Below are 18,182 nucleotides of genomic sequence, written 5' to 3' on the forward strand. Positions count from 1 at the left end.
TGGACAGATGATGAATGGATGGAGATGGACAGATGAGTGATGGGTAAACCAAGAGTACAGAGTCATTGCAGGCAAGAGAAAAGTCTTTTGAAGAAGTGGTCAATCTGTTTTGTTCTGTTTGTTGTGAGCTCAATGAACACAGACTTGTAACCTGCATAGAGCAAGTCAATCCCTCCCACAAGGGCTTAAAATCTTTATTTCGTCTCTTATTTTTTCATTATTTCTTCCTTCCATCTTTAGACATGGGAGAATGGGGCCCTACACAAGGGCAGTGGCCCCCTTTAGAAGGTGCCTCTGGCACTATGGTCTATCCTGAGAAAGGCAGAGAAGGCAACTGTCAATTCTATAAATAACTGTTACCATTCATGTGCCAAATCTTTGCGGCTTTGGTACCTTGTTTGCTCTCTGAGTGCGGGAAAAACTGTGAATGAAAGTTGCTATCTCGCCTGTGCTCTTTTTTCATAAAAATGAGAAGTCTTAATTGGGAATTAGATGACAATGAAAGTGGAGTGGCCTGGAACTTGACAGGCTTTTTACAAATGGCATTATGAGTTCAGATTTTCACTCATGGGAGAAGCATGCCCAGCAGTGTGGCAAAAAGCATCTACGTGAGCCCCAAATAAACCGAAGTGCCTAGTCTGGGGTGTGGCACCATTCCGCACGTATGTTCCAGTCTGGCTGAATTCTATTCATGTCTGCATAGGAAAGGCAGTAATGGTAGACTGAATAATTCACCTGCATGGTCTGAAACCCTGTTGGTCACAAGAGGGGAGGGAGCAGGGAACCCTGTTGAAGAGTCCTAAGGTTGTGTAACTCCTGGTTGCTCATGAGTTTTGGAACTTGGGGTGAGCCTGTCTTCTTGAAAAAGTATCTGGAAGAGGATCGCTGAGGTATCTTCCTGCTCTGCCTCTGAGACACAAAATGGCTGCAAGTTCTCTAGCAAATGCGCTCTAACTCTGTCAGCTGTCCCGCCCCCTCCTCTACACCCAAATACCCACTACAGTCCAGACTGGTTCCAGGCAAGAAATACTCCTTCCATTTGAAAACCTGCATGAAGGAGACAGACAGTCCAAGCCATGTCTGTGTCTGTGAGTGAGCTGGCGCTGTCTGTAATCGTTTCTTTCAGGCGGGATTACGTGTGTGATGAGGCATCCTGGGCCCCATTCAAGAGCACTTGACTCAGACTCCCAAGGGTCACTGTCCTCAAGTGGCTCCCATACAAGGGGGTCTGGGGTCCTACTACCACTTCTGCCCAAATTCTGTCAGCTCTAGAGGTTGAGATTGTGTCCAGGAGATGGACTGATAGGCCTTATCAGTAGTTTGCAACAATAACAGTTTCAATACATATTTTAAAAATATACTACGTATATTTACATTTATCATTCTTTCTGTTTTGTAAATACAGAATAGCTGTATTCCATACAGCTTTCCATAGCTGCAGGTTCTGCATTCACAGATTCAACCACGTGTGGCTCAAGAACATTTGGGAAAAAATTCCAGAAAGTTTCAAAGTGCAAAAGTTGAATTCGCCACACTTGGACAACTCTTTACATAGCATTTACATTGTTTTTACAACTATTGATAGAGTGCTTGCACTAACTAATCTCGAGAGGATTTAAGTACACAGGAGGATGCATGTAAAGTGTTAGTCGCTCAGTCGTGTCCGACTCCTTGCAGCCCCATGGACTGTAGCCTGCCAAGCTCCTCTGTCCATGGGATTCTCTAGGCAAGAATACTGGAGTGGGTTGCATGTAAAGGTTATATGCAAATATTGCGGCATCTGATACAAGGGACTTGGGCATCCATGGATTTTGGTATCTACAGAGGGGTCCTGGAATAAATCCCTTGCAAATACCAAGGGAAGACATGTATACAAACAGTACAACTGTTTCCAAGAGGTGGTCTGTCTTTATAACTTCGAGTAAGAGCCATAGCTTCTCTGATATTGTGACATGTTTTTGAAAAGGAACCAGAAAGAAGACAGCTGAGTTCCCTCTGTCTCTGCAGCAGCCTGTGGTGAGCGTGGTTTACTGGGGATTGTGAATTACAGTCTTGATTCACTTTTTGAGGGCTTCCCTGGTGACTCAGATAGTAAAGAATCTGCATGCAGTGAAAGGGACTCAGGTTCGATTCCTGGGTCAGGAAGATCCCCTGGAGAAGGGAATGGCTACCCACTCCATTCCTGGAGAATTCCAGGACAGAGGAACCTCGAGGGCTACGATCCATGGGGTCACAAAGAATCGGACATGACTGAAAGACTAACACTTTCACACTTTTTGAGGAAACATCCATGAACCCAAGAAGCGAATGAAGCAAGTTATAGTGGAAATAACATGGTCTGAATATTCAGACCTGAGTTCGAATTTTGGTCTTACTACTCAGTAGCTGTGTGACTCAGGAGGTGAGTAACTCAGCCTCTCTAAGACCCAACCTCCTCAACCCATAAATGAAAGCATGAGAGTCGATTTCTCATTGGTGACGTGAGGACCACGTGAGACCACACATGCAGGACTCCAGGCACGAAGTCCTGCCCAGAGGAGAAACACTCAAAAGGTGGCTGCCGCTATGATCACGGTTAAGCTGTTCTTGAGCAAATTTACATGAAATTGGCAGAAGAAAATGGTGTCCAGCAACCACAGTGAGCCCCAAAACTCTATCCCATGACCAGCACGACTGCCCAGGGGCCCCAGGCCATACATAACTGGACCCTCTGTCCCGACACAGTGATGGGAAGAAGAGGACTCATGATCACAAACGTACCTGGCTGCTGGATCCAGCTGTTCTTTCCTATGAGGAGAAAAAAAATAAACAAAGCATAAATTACATGCAACTGCTTCTCCTCTCCCCAAAATCTGTTTGCAAGCTTCCTTTGCTGAAGACGCAGGAGCAAGGCAAAATAGCACATGTAGAGGGGGGCCCATGAATGAGCTGGGGTTCCCCAGGCAGACCCTAGACCCCTCCTGCAACCTAACGGGCCTGGTTCTGAACTCCAAGATCCCTCTCAGCCATTCATTCATTTATTCCAGAGGTCCCCAACCTCGGGGCCATGGACTGGTTCCTCCTGTCAGATGAGTGGTGGCATTAGATTAAAAATAAAGTGCGCAAAAAATGTAATGTGCTTAAACCATTCTGAAACCACCCCCTCTCCACCACCCAGTCTGGGGAAAAATTGTCTTCCACGTAACCTGTATCTGGTGCCCAAAAGGATGCAGACTGCTGATTTATTCATCTAAAAAATGGTTCCTGAGCACCTACTCTGTCCCACAGCTTGTGCTGGGCTTAGGTGACCTGTTAAGTGGTGGGGACAGATCAGGGAACCAGGGATTAAATGAGATAGCACATATAAAGGGCTTCCCAGGTGGTGCTAGTGGTAAAGAACCTGCCTGCCAATGAAGGAGACATGAGACCAATCCCTGGGTTGGGAAGATCCCCTGGAGGAGGGCATGGCACCCCACTCCAGTACTCTTGCCTGGAGAATTCCATGGACAGAGAAGCCTGGTGGGCTATGGTCCATGGGGTCTCAAAGAGTTGGACACGACTGGAGCGACTTAGCATGTGCGCACACGCAGACAGCACTTATGAAAACAGATCCAATGTTATTCAGCCCTAGAGAAAGATAACTGCATATTGTCCTTCTTTTCCATTTCTAAGAACTCCAATAATCTTGATCCTGCTCATAGAAAGAACAAGTTCTGCTTATACAGTAAATTAACTGAGTCTTTTTGGTCAGGTAACTTGTTTCTTGGGCCTTAGTCTCATTGCCATTTTTGTCCTGTATCTAATGATTCCAGAGCTGCAGTGATAGACGCCAATCACAGATGGCCATTGAAATTAACATGAAAGAAAATTAAAAATTCTGTTTCTCGGTTGCATTAGCCATAGATACTCGACAGCCACCTGTGACAAGTAGTTACCATGTAGGGCAGTGCAGCTATAGACAGTTCTGCTACTGATACCACTTTTAGGGAACTGATAAGTGTGCATGGGTGTTTTTGTTATTGTTGACAGTAAACAACATGGGATTTTTAACATGTGCCCACTTCTCTGCTTGTGCACGAGAGTGTGTAATTCACTATCTGCCCCACCCCCCCACTCCCCAGATTCTTCCTCTACCTTAACCTCCTACCACCTACTTCTATTAGGTCTAAATAGTCTCTGTGCTATGTGGCTTCAGTTGTGTCTGACTCTTTGTAACCCTTTGGACTATAGCCCTCCAGGCTCCTCTGTTCCTGGAATTCTCCAGGCAAAAATACTGGAGTGGGCTGCCACGCCCTCCTCCAGGGGATCTTCCTGACCCAGAGATTGAACTTGTGTCTCTTAAGTCTCCTGCATTGGCAGGTGGGTTCCCAGGTGCATAGCGCCACCTGCGAAGCCTCAGTCTCCACAGGCCACAAATCAGAAGACCTGGGTTTGGTCTCTCCTGTGCCCAGCATCTTGTGTGACCTTGAGCAAGTTCCTGAGCTGGAGGCTTCTGTTTCTTCTTATCTAAAATTGGAGTTGGACTTCAAAGTCTCTAAGGTTCTTTGAAATTCAAAAATAATGAGTATATAATTCTAAGTAAGCATAAAAACAAAACAAAAAAGGCCATACATCACTCATCACTGGTAGCCCAAAACATACAAATATATACATACACATATCAATATGTACATGTGTGTATACATACACACATATTCTTGCAAAGTAACAAAGAACTCCACGTGCTGGAAATGGATATGACACTACTTTTAGAAATGGGCTACATAACTGCATGGAGAAGGCAATGGCACCCCACTCCAGTACTCTTGCCTGGAAAATCCCATGGACGGAGGAGCCTGGCAGGCTGCAGTCCATGGGGTCGCTAAGAGTTGGGCACGACTGAGCGACTTCACTTTCACTTTTCACTTTCATGCACTGGAGAAGGAAATGGCAACCCACTCCAATATTCTTGCCTGGAGAATCCCAGAGACAGAGGAGCCTAGTGGGCTGCCGTCTATGGGGTCGCACAGAGTCGGACACGACTGAAGCGACTCAGCAGCAGCATAGCTGCATCCTTCAAGATCTTTTGGAGGATTACAAAATCATGCAGCCACCATGGAAAACAGTCTGACGGCTTCTCAAAAAGTCAATATAGAGTTACCTATTCCACTCCTAGGTATAAATCCAACAGAACTGAAAACACATATCCACAAACAGGTACTTGAATGTTCATGGGGGTATAACAGCCCCAAGGTAGAAACAGCACAAGTGTGTATCAGCTGATGAATGGATAAATAAAATGGGGTCAATATCATGAAATATTATTCTGCCATAAAAGCAATAAAGTTCTGATACACAAGACAATATAGACAAAACTTGAAAATATTATGCTAGGTAGAAGAAATCATAACATTTTATTTATTTATTATATTTATTTATTTGGCCATGGCATGTGGGCTCTAGTTCCCTGACCAGGGATCAAACTCAGGCCCACCCACTGCATTAGGAGCACAGGATCTAGCCACCGGACCACCAGAGAAGTCCCAAGGTTTTATTTTTTATATGAAACATCCAGAATAGAGTAAAAAAATAAATGAGTGGCTGCAGGGGCTGCAGTAAAAGAGGGAACCAGGGGTAACTGCTAAAGGGCACTGGGTTTCTTTGGGGGATAATGAAAAGACAATGGCAATCAATACCCAACTTTATGAATATGTTGAAACCCACCAAACTGTTACTTTAAATGGGTATCTTTTATGGTATGTGAAATCCTTTTGTAATATATGAAGTATATTTCAATAAAGTCTTTTTAAAAATAAATCAAATAAAAACCCTTTAGGAAGCAGGTGAAGACATACCAGTGTACTATCAGCTACTTTTTATTTTGCTGTGAAACCTATGAAATGGGTTGGAATATGGGGAACATTTTTTTCCTCAAGGGACTGCCTTGTTTCAGAATGGTTGCCAAGTGAATTCTCTAGTGGCTTTATACTTTTGTCCTTGAAAAAAAGAAAGAAATGTTCCCTCCTAGTCTAAAAGCCATTCCCATATCACAGCAGCTGTCTGCAGCACAATGTATTCCTCCGAGTCTCTGACAGCTAGGACAATGCCTTATTTATAATAAATCAACCCAAAAGAATGGGCCTATTGCCAAGACCTTGGGATGCAAAGCAAACAGAAATCATCTTGATTCAGCGTTCAGTGTGGTTGCACAAGCTCTGGTTCTGGAGTTCAAGGTCAATCTGTTCTCTTCAGAAGAAGCAACCGGCCCATTCTAAGACTCTTGCTCTCCTAAGGAATTTTGATACTACCCCAAACTTGAAATGATTATAGCTACAATAGGAATCTGCCTGCAATGCTGGAGACTCAAATTCGATCTCTGGGTCAGGAAGATCCTCTGGAAAAGGGAATGGCTACCCACTCCAGTATTCTTGCCTGGAGAATTCCCTGGACAGAGGAGCCTGGTGGGCTACAGTCCATGGGGTCGCAAAGAGATGGACATGACTGAGTGATTCACACACACACAGAATAGAATTCTAGAATCAGAAGGAATCATAGAAAGCGCCTTCAGGGCGTATACCTGCATCCTTAGTCTCTTCAGTTGTGTCCGACTGAGTCATGTGTGACCTTCTTGGCCCAACCTTAGCATATGCAAAGAGCTCAAAAATACTGCTGGACTGAATGCCTGGACTAGAAGGTGCCACATGCCACTAGACCCTCTTGGGACAGCACCATAGATCCTGAGCTGGGAGAGGGAAGCACGGCCCTGAGGTTTTGGGGCCCAGTGGGTCATGGTCAGGTTTTGGATCCTCCTCTCTTTGTTATGGTTACCCACTGGAAGGTTTTATGCAGGGGAAATGAGTCAGGAGACCTCGATGTCCTCAGCGTCCTTAAATCTTCACCGCAATCTGGTGATGGAGGTGGAGGGAATATTGAGGCTGAGTTCAGAGACTGGTCACCAGTCCCATAATGAGAGTAAAGGGAGGTGGGAGGGAGTCCCTAGTCCAGCGTTGGTTCACGTCATGGTCTGTGGACCCAGATTTATGGCAGAAACATGCTGCAGAGCGGGTGGGTCCCCACTCCAGGTATGAGTCTGCTCAAGGGTCCTAGCAGTCCAGCCTTCCATTCACACACTTAAAACTTTGAGCTCAGGATGGAAAACCTGGCAAGGTGCAGTCTGTTTCAGAAACCCAAGTAGTGATCACAGGCTTGGAGGACCCTAGATGTGGCTGACATTGGCCAAAATGATCAAAGTTTCTAAGCCCCAGTTGGCTCCTTTGCAAAAGGAGCCTGGTGACACCAACCACCCAGCCTATCTCCAGGGGCTCCTGTGTTAAAATCACCAGGGACGCTTGTCTGAGATGCTTCAACTATTCCAATACCATTAAAATTGTTGAGGGCTTCCCTGGTGGCTCAGCGGTTAAAAAATCTGCTCGCAATGTGAGAGACACAGGAGACGTGGGTTTGATCCCTGGGTTGCGAAGACCCCCTGGAGGAGGAAGTGGCAACCAACTCTAGTATTCTTGCCAGGAAAATCCCTTGGACAGAGGAGCCTGGTGGCCTACAGTCCATGGAATCACAAAGAGTCAGACACAACTGATGCGATTAAGCACACAGCACAGAACTGCTGAAGGATGCAGGATCCGCACGTCCACACCCCCCACTGATTATAACCCGTCTTAACATCTGAGAACCTCTGACTTATTTCACAGGGTGCTTGTGAGTATTAAATCAAACGTCAACTTGTATTCCAGGAGCATACTGGATGCCCATAAATATTCATTTCCCTCTCCCTTTTCATAGGCGCTGGCCATTGGAAATGGAATGTAATTTTTTTTTTCCTGAAGACTCTCATTTAATTTCTCACTTCTGAGAATACAAAACATCTCTGGGCCCCCAGAGGACTCCCCCCAGATGCTTCTTCCCCCGCCCTTTCCCGGTCTGGGGGTGAAAGGCACGACTATCCTGGCCTCCAGGATGGCCAGGGTAGCCCATTGCACCCACTCCTCACTTCCTCAGCCACTGGCCCTGCTCCAACATTGACAGGACCTTCTCTTTCAGCCACTCCACACTGTCCAGCTGGAAACCCTGAGTGACATCCTGAGGTCATCTGGGGAGCCTCAAAAAATACTGGGCTGCACCCCCTTACCTGCTTCCTCCCTGGGATTATGATTTAATCAGCCTGGGGATGGTCTGGGCATTGGGATATTTTAAGCTCTAATGAGTCTAACATGAGGCCCAGACTGAGAACCACCATCCTCCGGGAACTGTGAAGGCCACGGGCACACATAAGGACCCAGAAGCAGTGGTGAGTCATGCCCTGAGCATTCGGCTGAGCCACTTGCCTGAAGAACGGAAAAGAGACGACTGATTCATAGAACCTCCACGTCGCCACGAGATCAATCCTGTTGGGGTTGGTAGCATAGTACCTCCAGGCGGCCTGGGGAGGAGAGACGAGGGGTGGGAATGAGCTGGTGTCACCCAGAAGGTCACACGGAATCCCACAACTTTGAAACAGTCAGCCCTGGACACCTCAGGGTTCAGTGTACACTGAGGTCATACCCAGAGAAGCCAGATTCTTGGCCTTTTGTAGCTCCTATGGGAAGAAAAACCTCCTTGACCTTATCATCTCAGATGGAGAAAACCGACGTAGTAGGGGAGAAAACCAACATAGTAGGGGTAGGGTAGATAAGTGAATTACCGTGAAGAGGGGAATCTGAGCATAAGAGCCTTGAAAGGAGCAGGGATTCCTGTTGCTGCACGATTCCTTGAGATTTTTCAAGGAGGTGGGAAGACAAACAGTCTTTTGTGCCACTTCTGGCTGCAAAAGACAGTCTGGCAGGTGAGGTTTTGATTCTAACACACTAGATCTTCTGTATATTGTGATGGTTTTGGGGCTGGGGAGGGTAACAGGGCAGACTCTTAGAGACCAGAACTGCCTTAGAAACTACAAGCTGCAAGATAACACTGTGCACCATCCTGCATCAGCCCCGCAGGGACACTCACTGCAACTGGAGGCGATTTCAAGAGTGGGAGGCCATGCAGACCACCGTGCACCATCCTGCATCAGCCCCGCAGGGACACTCACTGCAACTGAAGGCAATGTTATGGGAGGCCATGCAGACGATCTGTCCCAGGCAGCCAGCCAGAGCCAGAACACTCTCCCTTCCTATTCTCTCTGCTCCCAGCAGCCCATAAAACCACGAAGCAAGAACTCTCCCTGAAAGAGAAGAGGGAGCACTCTGCCCCTCCCGTCATCTCTCACTATTGACCCGGCTCCCAGCCCAGGGTGGGGGCAGCGAGAGGGAGGAACGGCTGGCAGGAGGCCACACCCGCCGCTGCATGGCCGTCTGCTGGGTGGGGTAAACAGTGAGCTGGTCGGTACTGTGCACACGCGGGCATCTCTCCCTCTCTGGACTTTTCAGCTCTCTATCACGAGCAGATGCAAGGGCCCACATCTCCTTGCAGCTGGTTGGCTATGCATCTGTGCTCTATTCTGACTCTTCCTTGTGGGTTCCCTGTTCAAGACTGTGGTGAGAATAGAAGGGGAGAAAAGCTAGTGTGGACCCAAGTCCAGGCCAAGTTCTCCACCCCATCAGGGGTAAAACAGCTGATGGGTGGGCTCCTGTCTGAGTCCTGTGTCTAGTTTTTGACTGGCTTAGAACTTGGATGGGAGAGTAATGGGATGGTCACTTTCAGGACACACAGTGACTAGTCATAGAGATAAACCATAGCGACACCCAGAGTTGTGGCAAGCAGGCTTGGTCCTGGGTCCATCCCAGATCATGGTATGCCCACTCCTATAGAAGCATATGGACGTGCGTGTGCACATGCACACAGACAGAGACACATGCACACACAGACACACAGACACAGACAGACATAGACCCACACACATACACATAGACACACGCCCATACACATAGACACACACCCATACACATAGACACACACACACAGATGTAGACACACACAGACACACGCACAGATGCGTGACCCCATCCAGTTCAGCCCCAGGCAGACAAACCTGGATGAGCTCAGCAGCGGGTTTCCTCCTTTTCTCAAAGTGCTTCTGGCGGTGCTGTTCCTGTACCTTGAGCGCCAGCCCGGACCCCAGGATGCCCTGAAGGGAGAGGTCAGGCCCTGAGGTCAGCTCCCCCAAGCCTCTCCTGGAGCCCCACCCCAACTCTCAGGCCCCAGTGATGACACCGAGCGAAGGGGAGAAGAAAAGATCCCTTCTTTGTCTTCCAGGCAGTGGGGGCTGGGTTAAGTGGGGCCTTGGAGTCAGGGTTCAATCCCCGACTCTGCCACTCCCAGCAGGGAGGCCCTGGGCAGCCTCTTCTCTGCTGCATCTCAGGTTCTTCCACAGGGAAGTCAGACAGCAGCACCCACCTCACAGTTCTGTGAGGGAAAAATGAGATGACGAAACAGGGACTGCCTAGTAAGGAGTAGGAGGCTCAACAGATTCCCAGTTAATATTAATGGAATTTAAAAAATATTTCAGTCGCTTGAATTGTCATGTGAGACTTTTACTCTGGCTGGCATTTCTCCGAATTGTGATCTGTTTTGATTTCTAGGTCAAACTCTCATGTGGAGTACATGGCGGGGTTGGGGGGGGCACACCCCTTTCAAGTTGAAAGAGAATTTAGAGACCATGTCCCATGCCCCTCATCTTTTATAGATAAAGAAACTGAGAGTCAGAAAGGTCATCTTCCCAAGGCCAAACAGCTTAGGGAAACACACTGGACAGCTGTGATGGATGAAGGGAGGGCTGCGATGGATGAAGAGCCTTAGTATCAAAAGGATGGGAGATGAAGGGCAGGGAAGAGGGGCTGTTACACTGGAACGTTCTTTCCAAGCTTTGTGATCAAGAGCCACGCTTGAAGGAGCAGGCCTGGGTCCCTGGCTCTACAACCCAGTAGCCCTGTGACTATGGAAACTTAACTAACCCAATGAAGCCTGTCTCCTCATCTGGAAAATGGGGAGAAATGCACACCAAACTCCAAATGTTTTCACAAAGATTAAAGGAGACAGTGTAAGGGAAGCAAGTGGCACGAATCTGGTTCACAGCAAGTTCAACAATGCTGTATATTATTATTGCTGTTATGACGCCGATGGGCACTGGGCTTTGGGAAGTTATTCTACCAGGGATCAAGAATTTGAGGGAAATGCATTTTTTTTAACACAAACTAGAAGATGACAGGGCAGAGAAGGGAACTCACAAATATAAAGGACTCACTATGTGCATGGAATATGAGGGTGAAAGACATAATCAAGCCCCAGGGGGCTCACATTCTCCCGGGGAAGCAGATTTGGAATCTGAAATCCCAGGTGGGCTCAGAAATGCTTTTACAGAGCGATACCCAGAGGAGGGAGTGCTGAACTCAGCCTAAAGAAGGCAGCATTGAACTGGGTCTGGAGGATAAACAACATGTCCCTGTATAACACAGGGAACTATATCCAATATCCTGTGATAAGCCATAATAGAAAAGAATATTTTAAAAAAGAGTGTGAGCTCAGCTTGGTGCTCTGTGATGGCCTAGAAGGGCGGGATGGGAGGGAGGTCCAAGAAGGAGGGGCTATATGTAAACGTATGGCCGATTCACTTGGTTGTAGAGCAGAAAGTAACGCAACATTGCAAAGCAATTATACCCCAATTTTAAACAAAGAATGCCTATATGTACATGTGTCACTTTGCTGTAAAGCAAATGTTCACAACACCGTAAATCAACTATAGTTCAATAAAACTTTTTTCAGAAAAGAAACTGAGTCTTGAAAGAGGAGTAGGTGTTTGGGGGGATCACTCCTGGCAAAGAGCCGCACAGCCTGTGGCAGAGACAGGACAGCTTTGGGTTGACGGGGCTGGAAATCAGGATACGAGAAGGTGGAAGATGAGGCTGGACGGCTGAGCTGGGGCCAGGCAGTGACGGATCCTGCCCATCATCAAGGGGTAACAGTGAGGGCACTCACGGCTGGCAGGGCAAAAAAGGAGACGCCGATTAAGGAAAAGGTGGCTGCGATCAGACGGCCTTCCCACGTTTTGGGCGTCTTGTCTCCGTAGCCAATGGTGGCCAGTGTAATCTGAAAAGAGAAGCGTTCAGACACGCGGCTTCCCAGGGGAGGAGATCAGTGATGTATCAGCCGAGCTTTACCCATAAGCCTTTGTACTGACTGGGGTACTGTCCCATTTAGAATAAGACTCCCATGGGAGGGAAGGTTCTAAAGACCAGCAGTCTTATATAGGAGCCTTGAGACCACATCTGTTTCTAAGCTAAGGATTTCTTCCCTATCGTCAGTCAACAGGTATTTCAAGAATTGCAAACATGCGTATGTGCATATATATTAATGTGTATGTTTGCAAATGCATGACTTTGTGCATAGCCATGATTCTGAATGTATGTGCTCTCGCGCATGTACTTATATGTATTGTGTGTATGGGTGTGCATGTCTAATGTCTGGGCCTGTGTCTGTCCAGGTGTATGTTGAATATTCCTCTGTGCGTTTACACTTGTAGGTTATCAGCACACTTGTACTTATGAACATGGAAGTCAGGCTACGGGAGTAGCTAAGAGTGTGGCCTCTGGAACCCAAATGCTTGAGTTCAAATCCCAGGTTAAGCACTAACTTGGCTCAGAGAGCTTTGAATTAGTGATTCAACCTCTTCAAGCCTCAGGTTCTCCAATTCAAAAAAGTGAAAGTGTTATAGTTGCTCAGTCGTGTCCGACTCTTTGCAACCCGCTAGACTGTGGCCTGCCAGGCTCCTCTGTCCAAGGAATTCTCCAGGCAAGAATACTGGAGTGGGTAGCCATTCCCTTCTCCAGGGGATCTTTCCAACCCAGGGATCGAACCCACGTCTCCTGTACTACAGGTGGATTCTTTACTGTTTGAACCACCAGGGAGCTAATAATAGGAGTTATTTGCACTTAAAATGTGTTTATAAATGTAAAATGCTTGAACACTGCTTTAATACCACATGCCCGATGGGGTGGGGCCATGTGTCTCTAGGTGTGCTTGAGGGTCTGGGTATATACATCTGCTTCTGCCACTGAATCTGCACAGCACAGCCTGGCTAATGACAGGTAAGGTCCCTGAGTGACCATGGGACGAGACTGATCAGAGCCCTGACTTCTAGGGAAAAGCCCCCCTTCCAAGGGCCCCCTGCAGGGTACGTCTCCTGGGGGGGGGTTCCTAAATGGAGGTGCTCTCCTCTCCCCTGTGCTGAAGAAAGCAGCTGCCCAACCCCATATGTCCACATCACACCCTCCACATCCTTCCGGCCCTCCAGCCGACCCCCATGGGACAGCTTTCAAGGTGGTGACTCACCAGGCCCCACCACAGGGCATCTGCATAGGTCTCAAATTCCTCTTTCATCTCTTCTCCTTGGGCATCCACCTCCGGCACATCTTTCTCAACCAGGTAGACGAGAAATGAAGAAAGGATGAGCGTCAGGAACCCGATGTACCAGGCGGTGATGAGCTCCTGGGACAGCAAGCAGTGGACAGGGAAGGGGTCACTGCGTGGAGGCTGGGAGGAGGTTGCAGGCAGACACACTGGAGCTGGAGTGCAGGTTTACCAGCTCTGGGACACGGGCCAGTTACTCACCTTCTCTGATCCTCATCTGCCATCACTGGAAAATGGGGATCATTGTTTTCATCATTAACAGAATGAGGGGATGGCTCTAGAAGGAGAGGGAGAGCTCTGTGGTCACTTAATCACAGCTCAAGAGGCTTCACGGGGAAGTAAGAAGGCAGGAGGGACAAGGCTTGGGACTCAGGAGACCCTATTCTCTGCAGGATTGGGAAGAACAACCATAAAGCTCTTTCCACTTGGAAAGTGACAGCGAGGGGGAATTATCCTGGCAGAAGGGACAGAGGTGTGGATGGGGACCCAGCCCTGCCACTAACTGACTGTGTGACTCTGGGCAGATGACCTCTCCTCTTCAGCCTCAGTTTTTTTCATTTTTAAAATGAAGGCACTGAACCACAGAATTTCAAAAAGTGCCACAGATACTTCAAATGCAGATAGGCATTTTTTATACGAAGTAATCACATACTGATTTAAACTATATTAGCATAAATTAAACAAAAAAACATTATTTCGTGGATATCATCGCATGATAGACTGGGATATCCTTGAAAACAAGAGAGAGCTGATGTAAAGGAAAAATGTTAAGGGTGGTAATGGTAAGGGTGGTACACAAACATGGCAAAGATGGGCAAACCACTGAAGTTTCACACACCCTGACCATGATGATCCCTGAGGCACTTCCTATGTCTCTCATTCTATCCCACCTCCAAGGGTTACCCTGGTAGGCTGGGCAGAAGAAAGTCAAGGTCATGGGCAAACACAGTCTGGAGATTAGGCCTGACATTCCTGCTAAGTCATCACGGAACGGAGGGATAACAAACACATGAAAAGATGCTCAACATCACTCATTATTAGAGAAATGCAAATCAAGACCACAATGCGGTACCATTTCACACCAGTCAGAATGGCTGCGATCCAAAAGTCTGCAAGCAATAAATGCTGGAGAGGGTGTGGAGAAAAGGGAACCCTCTTACACTGTTGGTGGGAATGCAAACTAGTACAGCCACTATGGAGAACAGTGTGGAGATTCCTTAAAAAATTGCAAATAGAGCTCCCTTATGACCCAGCAATCCCACTGCTGGGCATACACACTGAGGAAACCAGAATTGAAAGAGTCACATGTACCCCAGTGTTCATCGCAGCACTGTTTATAATAGCCAGGACATGGAAGCAACCTAGATGTCCATCAGCAGATGAATGGATAAGAAAGCTGTGGTACAGATACACAATGGAGTATTACTCAGCCATTAAAAAGAATACATTTGAATCAGTTCTAATGAGGTGGATGAAACTGGAGCCGATTATACAGAGTTGAAGTAAGCCAGAAAGAAAAACACCAATACAGTATACTGACACATTCCTTGTTTTCAAGGAATTTAGAAAGATGGTAATGATGACCCTGTATGCGAGACAGCAAAAGAGACACAGATGTGTAGAATGGACTTTTGGACTCTGAGGGAGAGGGTGGGATGATTTGGGAGAATGGCATTGAAACATGTATACTATCATGTAAGAAATGAAGTGCCAGTCTATGTTCAATACAGGATACAGAATGCTTGGGGCTGGTGCATGGGGATGATCCAGACAGATGATATGGGGTGGGAGGTGGGAGGGGGATTCAGGACTGGGAGCTTGTATACACCCGTGGTGGATTCATGTCAATGTATGGCAAAACCAATACAGTATTGTAAAGTAAAATAAAGTAAAAAAAATAAAAAATAAAAACCACCAGAAAAAAAAAAAAAGAAAAGTCATCACGGAGAATGAAGCCATTCACATCGACAGAGTTCATCTATCCGACCATCCTCGGCCAATCAACGGGCCTCCTGGGCCCATCGCATCTCGCTGAGCCTTTGCTCACATCGGTCCTCTGTCCTCCCGGCCCCTCCCTGGGGGCCCAACCTGAGAGCACTGGGGCACCTAAGACCTGTGTCATCTCCATTATGAGAGCTTTCTGGATGTGTGCTCCCCCAACTAGAGCAAGCTTTCATTTCTAGCTTTTTTTTTCCTTCTACGTCTTCATCATATTCTAAACAGATGTTAAGTCTCTATTACGCTCATTCGCTTATAGGTCTGACCTTTGCCACAGCATCACGTGCCTGGTGCTCTCGGGTGAGCTCACAGCAGACAGAGGTTGTTTGAGATGCTGCAGACAATTCAGCAGCCCTTCCCCTCCGTGAGTGTCCACTCCACCGAGGTTTGAGAAGGAAAGGATGAAGTGGCTCGTCCTTCCCCAGTCACGAACCTTTCACCCTGTTGACTGTGATTCCAGCGTGACTATGTTCTTTCATACTCTCCGCCTCCAAATGCTGAACCAGAGAAACAGCTGTCCATGTGCGCACGGAAGTCCCGGCTGTGTGGGATGAAGAGCTGGCAGTGATCACTGGGGAGGGAAACGAGTCCCCACTGTGACTTGCAGTCATTCAAAGGCCATTCAAGGTAATTCTGACTTGATGCAATGTTCGCCCGCCGCTCTGTGGCAGTGGCTGCTCCCCAGCGTCCACCGGCTTCTGCACACGCCTGAGCCCCCCAGCAGTCAAGTGGTAGCCGAGGGTTTGGGATCCAGTCTGTGGGAGGGATGGGAGCTACTTCCTGTGTTAGGTCCATTCTAGAGGATGCTCGCAGGCCCGCTTCCCTTGCCTCAGTGACTCAAGGTTCATTTCCTAGACAAACCAGGACCACTCAACCCGCATCAGACACCATGTGCACGAGAAGATGCCCACATTTTTGTGCTAAGGCACAGAGACTCCAGGGCTTATTTGTTCTGGAAGCAGCGTCTGGCCAATCCCAACTTTAGTAAGACCATTAAAGTCCTACCCTGTGTGGGCCCCTCACTCTTCATCTCTGAGTTTCCAGGAGAGTCCAGCATGGAACTTGGTCCAGAGAATACGTTTTTTTGAATGAATGAATGAAGAAATGAAGTGGTGTTTGTTCACCAGGTTCAGAGAAGGAACAGGTCTAAGCTCCTGCAGTTAGTAAATACTGGACTCAAATCCAGGTAAGCGCTTATACTTTCTGAACACATTGCCTGCTCTGGAAGTGAAGGCCAGGCCTGCAGCCCCGCTGGAGCTCAGGGACAGTGAAAGGCTGAGGGCTCGTCCAGCGGGGACTGCTGGGGGGAAAGATGGGGCGCGGAGCTGGCCGAGCAGTTGCTCTGTCTGCCGTCTCCTGCTGCAGACCTGTGACTGTCCTGATTCCACCCCCTCAGGTGCAGGTGTGGGGTCCGGCGGTGGCGTGGACCATCTTTTCCCAGGTATTACATGGCAAACATCCAACTGTCACATATTCTAATCTGAGGGAACACAGGACAAGGGCCTTACCCAGCTATTTTCAGTCCTGATTTCCACCAGAGCCGTGAATCAGTTCAGCTGCATGGACACCAGCTTAGGTGTTGCTAATATGTCCTCTGATAAAAGATAAAATAAGGACTTCCCTGGTGGTTTAGCGATTGAGACTCTGCACTTCCAATGCCGGGGGCATGTGTTGGAACCCTGGTTGGGGAACTAGGGTCCCATATAGTACGCAGCATGGCCAAAGGGTAATAATAACAATAAAATAATAAAATAGTTCAGGTGAAGAAAGAACTCTCAAAAAAAAAAAAAAAAAAAAAAGCCCTGTCTCCCTGAGCCTGTGGCCAGAAGTGGAGCAGACAGGGAATAAAACATGTATGGGAAGAAACTGCGCTTTCAGATGTGAGACTCTAAGTGTTTTAAACTAGTATTTCATTTTCTTTCTGTATTTGTTTGTACTGTTTGGAATAATACATGCTACTACTAATGAGCACTAATTATTCGCCAGGTACTGACACGTACCTTGGCTCATGTGAGCAGCCGGAAGTATTCACATTTTAACCACTGAGGAAGCTCTCACGAAAAGAGAGCAGCATTCTTAAAGTCTTATGGCTCGAAGGTGGCAGAGCTGCAATTTGCACCGAGCTGCTGTCTGACTCTTAAGCTTCTATTCATTCTACTATGAGCTGCTGGCATATCTGGGTGTATACCCGAATGGGAGGAATCCAGGAGCTTTGCAGGGGCATTCTGGGCTTGCCCCAGTTGGGTGGCAGGTGATGTTAAGAATTGTAAGGAGAACTCTGAGCTCCTCAATGGCAACTCGGCCCAGGCTCCGTGCTTTCCGTGTAGTTCCCCAGAAGCAAAGTTTGAGATGGAGCTTTACGAGCATGTGAGGGCTGCCCTGGTGGCTCAGATGGTAAAGAATCCACATGCCAGGAGATGCAGGTTCGATCCTGGGTTAGGAAGATTCCTTGGAGAAGGAAATGGCAACCCACTCCAGTGTTCTTGTCTGGAGAATCCCATGGACAGAGGAGTCTGGCAGGCTACAGTCCAAGAGGTCACAAAAGAGTCAGACATGAGTGAGTGACTAAACAACAACCATGATGATTGAGGGAGGGTCTTGGGACAGAGGGAATGAGAGAAGCTGGACAGGGCAGAAGAAAGAGCTCAGTGAGGGTGTGCTCCGTGCTGGAGCCTCCCTCGGCCTGATTCCACGGGAAGCTCTGCAGCGTGAGCTGCCCCACAGGGCTGGTCCTGACACAAGGCAGGTCCTTGTGTCAGTGAGTCACTAGCTGTGGGCCTCCCTGATGGGGGAGGCGGAAGCTGAGAACCATATGAGCTCCTGGGCAG

At 47.9% G+C, this 18,182-nt stretch overlaps 1 protein-coding gene across 1 annotated transcript in view; it reads right to left on the reverse strand.

Moving 5' to 3' along the window:
• The window catches only part of KCNQ3 (potassium voltage-gated channel subfamily Q member 3), a 297,960-nt gene that overhangs the window by 26,231 nt on the left and 253,547 nt on the right, over positions 1-18,182 (reverse strand). The window contains exons 5-9 of the mRNA XM_018058576.1: positions 13,279-13,434; positions 11,926-12,036; positions 9,983-10,078; positions 8,301-8,395; positions 2,761-2,787 (exon numbers count right to left, since the gene is read on the reverse strand). Coding sequence (XP_017914065.1) covers positions 2,761-2,787; positions 8,301-8,395; positions 9,983-10,078; positions 11,926-12,036; positions 13,279-13,434 — 485 coding nt within the window. The remainder of the gene's footprint in view (positions 1-2,760; positions 2,788-8,300; positions 8,396-9,982; positions 10,079-11,925; positions 12,037-13,278; positions 13,435-18,182) is intronic.

This window comes from Capra hircus, chromosome 14, assembly GCF_001704415.2.
Source record: "Capra hircus breed San Clemente chromosome 14, ASM170441v1, whole genome shotgun sequence".
Classification (NCBI taxonomy): domain Eukaryota; kingdom Metazoa; phylum Chordata; class Mammalia; order Artiodactyla; family Bovidae; genus Capra; species Capra hircus.